Source organism: Nansenia antarctica (genome assembly GCF_963989245.1).
Source record: "Nansenia antarctica genome assembly, chromosome: 2".
NCBI classification, from domain to species: Eukaryota; Metazoa; Chordata; class Actinopteri; order Argentiniformes; family Microstomatidae; genus Nansenia; species Nansenia antarctica.
In genome coordinates this window covers 25987643-25992404 of record NC_137675.1, presented here as the reverse complement: position 1 = coordinate 25992404, position 4762 = coordinate 25987643, and the positions used below count along the sequence as shown (strand labels likewise).

The 4762-nt window shown below is 42.8% G+C and overlaps 1 protein-coding gene across 1 annotated transcript in view; it reads left to right on the top strand.

Moving 5' to 3' along the window:
- The first annotated feature begins 1030 nt into the window (after positions 1–1030).
- Positions 1031–4762, top strand: part of grb2a (growth factor receptor-bound protein 2a) — a 26010-nt gene continuing 22278 nt past the window's right edge. The window contains exon 1 of the mRNA XM_080550680.1: positions 1031–1115. Coding sequence (XP_080406806.1) covers positions 1038–1115 — 78 coding nt within the window. The 5' untranslated portion in view covers positions 1031–1037. The remainder of the gene's footprint in view (positions 1116–4762) is intronic.

Here is a 4762-nt window from a genome sequence, read left to right as displayed (position 1 = left end):
CCCTGCTTTAGAGTCCCAACACGTTCTCTGTCCCGTTATTACTTTTTGTGGTCCAGTGGCCCTCTGCAAAGGTCATCTCTCATACGGTAGTGGAAGTGTGTGTGTGTGTGTGTGTGTGTGTGTGTGTGTGTGTGTGTGTGTGTGTGTGTGTGTGTGTGTGTGTGTGTGGCCCACTCGTTCTTCTTTTGGCACTGAAAGCACTAGAAACACTTTCTTCTAAGAATAATATCTTCGTTACATCAACTTACAGTTATCTTGTTGCAACCAGTGTCAGAAATTTGCAACGTCACGCACGTCATTTTTTTTAACACATATAAAGTGTATATTTCACACCTGTCAACTTGTATTGTACATTAGGTTGCTGTAGGCCATTCTGAGCTTAGAGTGCAGTCACTTCTCCAAAAATCAATGATTTAGACCTCGAACAAGCATCCTGCATTGATCTCGCTTTCAGTAATCATCAACCTCATGCTATCAGCCTCATGTCTAGAAAAAAAAATTTTCTTTCTTCCACATTCTCATTGGTTTCGCACAGCTACAGTAGGACTATTGAATATGACGCGTATCTCATACCCTATTGGCTAATTGTTGCAATGATGGGCTCTAATTGGCCAGTTGGAAATGTCGATCTCACTGTTTCCTTCCTCTTCTGGTCGCGTTTGCCACAGAAATGCATCGTCTATGGGCGCGGCATCACATCAAACGCGCCTTCAGCATTGTTGTTCAGCATTGGTAACTGTATGGGTCCAGTCTCACCGCCTCTATCTGTTTGTCATATTGAGGTTACAGGTCTGTGACGGCGAGTAGGCTACTTAGCGAAAGGCTGTTCTCGGAGCTGTGCCGCTGGGTAAACGGACCGGAGCGGTCTTTGGGTTTTGTCTGAATTTTCGTCTCTTTTTTTTTAAAGAATATTTTTTCAACCTTCCGTGGAGGAAACAACTCTCGTGACACACTTCTAACGGGGTCTTGTCCGGTTCTAGTCCGTATACAAATAAAGGTTATTATTATTATACACAGGTGTTGAACAACAACTCGCCATGGAGGCCGTTGCCAAATTCGATTTCAAAGCCACGGCGGACGATGAGTTGAGTTTTGTACGTGGCACGATATTAAAGGTACGTCTAGTGTTTGTTCATGAGAAAACGACTGGGACGAGTGTTTATAACCCAGTTCTAACGGTGTTATTATGGTTGTGTCAACGTTAGTCTGTGTCCACACTCTGCATTGGGACACCAAGTAGGATAGTACACAATAATACAGTCCCCCCAAAAAGTACGACATAATATTGAATTGATAGAAGACGTGTTAACCAGAGTGTTGGCATTGGATGGTGTGTTGGGCAGTGGAGATCGAGCACTTAGGGACAAGGTTCCTGGTATTTCTCATGCTAAAGGTGGGGAGCATGTTTCCAATGTGGTTCCAACACATTTGAATTATGCCAGCTAATTCCTTTGTCACTGGCAAAGTCATATGGAAATGGGTGTCATGTTTTCACGAAAAAGTTCAGTGATTGTTTCCGTACCATGTCTGGAAAAGGATGACATTGGTAACCTTTTACCAGGATATGAGAATTGTTCATATTGACAATGTATCTCCCCCCCCCCCCCCCCCCCCTCCCCATGCCTGATTTTTTAATATAGCATACGACATGGTTGGCATGTACTTATTTTGTGTCAAGAATCAGCAGATTGAGGAACCAGAACATTTTGGTTTTACATGAGTAGCCTATCTCTTTTTTTTTTTTTTTTACAATGAGGAAGTAGATTATATGTACAACCCCAAGGCAAGAAAGTCTGAATGTTACCCTCCCCCAATGTACTCAAACTCAAACTTCAGCACTTCCATGGATTCATCATTTAGCATTTTCTGCAATATCAGACATTTTTCTGTGGTTAAACGTGTGTTGATACTCAAATAGGAAGTCTCCAGTGTCATCCCTGGCAGCTAGGAGGGAGGAGGGAGGGACCATGTAGAAGTATGAGAGAATAATGAGAGAGGAGAGCAAGAAAGTGACAGACTGTGCAGTATATTAGAGATTGAGAGGGGGAGAGAGGGAGGGCGAGAGAGAGAGAGAGAGAGAGAGAGAGAGAGAGAGAGAGAGAGAGAGAGAGAGAGAGAGAGAGAGAGAGAGAGAGAGAGAGAGAGAGAGAGATGATCTAGCAGTGTGTCCACAACCACACCCCAGCCTTGGGATTGTGACATCAGCTCCATAATTCCAGAATCTGTCAGAACTCTACTTGAACCCTGAAAACATGGCTGTCTTTTTAAAAAGATGAATGAATGAATGAATGAATGGGTGTGTGTGTGTGTGTGTGTGTGTGTGTGTGTGTGTGTGTGTACAGTATTTTATTGGTATTGTATTGTATTCAGTCTGGGCCTGAGCTTGGTCGACCCATTTCTGTTGTCCTCTTTTATATATAGATATGTAGATTTATTTTTAGATTGTTATTTACTTATTTATTTTTTACTTTTGACAATTAGCAGACGCTTTTATTTTCATCCCATGTGACTTACAACAAGTAGGCTACATTTGTCGAAAAGCAAGCGACTCATCTACACACCAGTCATCATCATTGGAGCACTTTGAGCTGCAACGTTTGCAGGAAAAGCACTATACAAATAAACGTTATTATTGTTATATTATAAGAACACATGTAAGCTAGGACCAGGTCCTTGGCAGCCATAACATGAGAAGAACCAAGAACTACCCGGCACCACCAGGTTTAAACACAGTGGTACATCCAGCCATGAACTCACTTTATTGGAGTTTACCGATACATAGATCTTACTTTCTCCTTTAAACACATGACACACAAACAGTAAGATAATAATAATATAACATACGCCGTTTAGCTGACGCTTTTATCCAAAGCGACTTACTAACATTGCAGTGAGTGCATGCAGTACAGTTGGCTACATTTTTCAGTATATACATACATGGTCCCAGCAGGGAATCGAACCATCACAACCTAAGCTAACCTTGTTAGCGCCACGCTCTATACCAAAACTGAGCACCACCACAAGAGAACCGCAGAGAACAAAGTTATCAACTGTTTTGTGGCCCGCTCTGTTAGCACGCAGGCAGGCAGCTTTCGCGGTTCAATGGAGTCTGTGTTTGTCTCTCCTCGCATCACGCCGTCTCCGTAGGCACCTCCAGATCTAACAAGTCTGCGATTGTCTGAGAGGAGGTCGCTGAAGGACTTCAGATGGAGTTGGTGATACAGGGCATGTGACTGCATGCTGAAACAGCCGTAAAGCTTGGTTGCTCGGTTGCGTTGCGGTACAGGACAGTACAGTGCACACACACACACACAGCACGACTAGGTCAAGTCAGTTCAGGCTTGTCTGTAGGTAGCCTTTTTACATTTTACATTTACATTTTTTGCCGTTTAGCTGCCAGACGCCTTTTTCCAAAGCGACTTACAGCAACAAATACATTTGTCTTAAGTAAGTGAATCATCTGTCCGTCAGTCGGCGTAAGAAAAAGCAATCTATGCTATGACCAGGGGCCATTGGCAGTCACAACAAACAATGAAGAACAATTTTATTTATAGTTTAGAGAAAGCTGCGCAGGGGGGTCGTGGGGATGAAGAGGTCTTTAAAAGGGACAATTAAGATGTAGCCTGAAGAGATGAGTCTTCAATGTAGGCCTATGTACTATTGGGTACGTACGTATACTATTTGGATGCTATTTAATTTATAGTACAGTACCAGTCAAAAGTTTGGACACACTTTCCCATTCAATTGAACGAGGAAGTGTGTCCAAACTTTTGACTGGTACTGTATACCTACATTCACATGAGCAGCACAGCATAACCCATATGTAAATAAATACCGTATATAGCTGCTGACTTTATCTCATCCCTACAGATACTGTCTATCTTCTGTCTTACTGCCATACTACGAATTTTACTCTCGTATACTTGTATAATGGGATGTAACGATAAACTTGATTCTGATTCTAGTTCTGTTGTGTTTCTCCATGTAATAGTATGAATATGCCGGTGAACAGATGCTTTTATCTCCAGTTGTAGTGCGGTATAGTGAGTGAATACATTTGTTGTATGGTTCCCATGGCGACCCCCCCATGCCTGATTTGTATAGCCTAATACACGGTTGGCATCATGTACTTATTTTGCGTCAAGAATCAGAAGATTGAGGAACCAGAACATTTTGGTTTTACATTAGTCGTTTTTTTTTTTTTTTTTTTTTACAATGAGGAAGTAGATTATACAGTATGTACGACCACAAGTGAAGAAAGTCCGAATGTTACCCTCCCCCCCCAACCAATGTACGACCGGCACCATGCTCTACCAAACTGGCACCATGCTCTACCAAACTGAGCCACACAAGCCCACTTGCCCCGCTAGTTCAAATCAATTTGGTTGCCTTGTAGGCAACACTACAGTGCTGTGTGTCTCTCCTTGTGTTGGTTGATCCACTCTGAGCCCCTGGATAAACCTCAATATGGAAAGTGCCGGTTATCTCCGGGCCCATAAGGAGGTTTTAGAGGAGGGCTTGCTAGCTCGCTCTGTCCCCTGGGACTTTGGCTGTGCTCTCTGCCATGTAAACATGATGTGACAGCAGCTGGTGAAAGCAGGAACAAGTCGGGCAACCAATCGAAATATTGCAATGCAATGGATTTGGTGAGTAATCCCCCACTACTCTCCAACTAACTAGGTAGTAGTGGGGATTTCGATAACGTTGACATTTATAAAAAAATAAATCTGAATAAAAGTCTGAACACTTGGTCGGTTGCCGA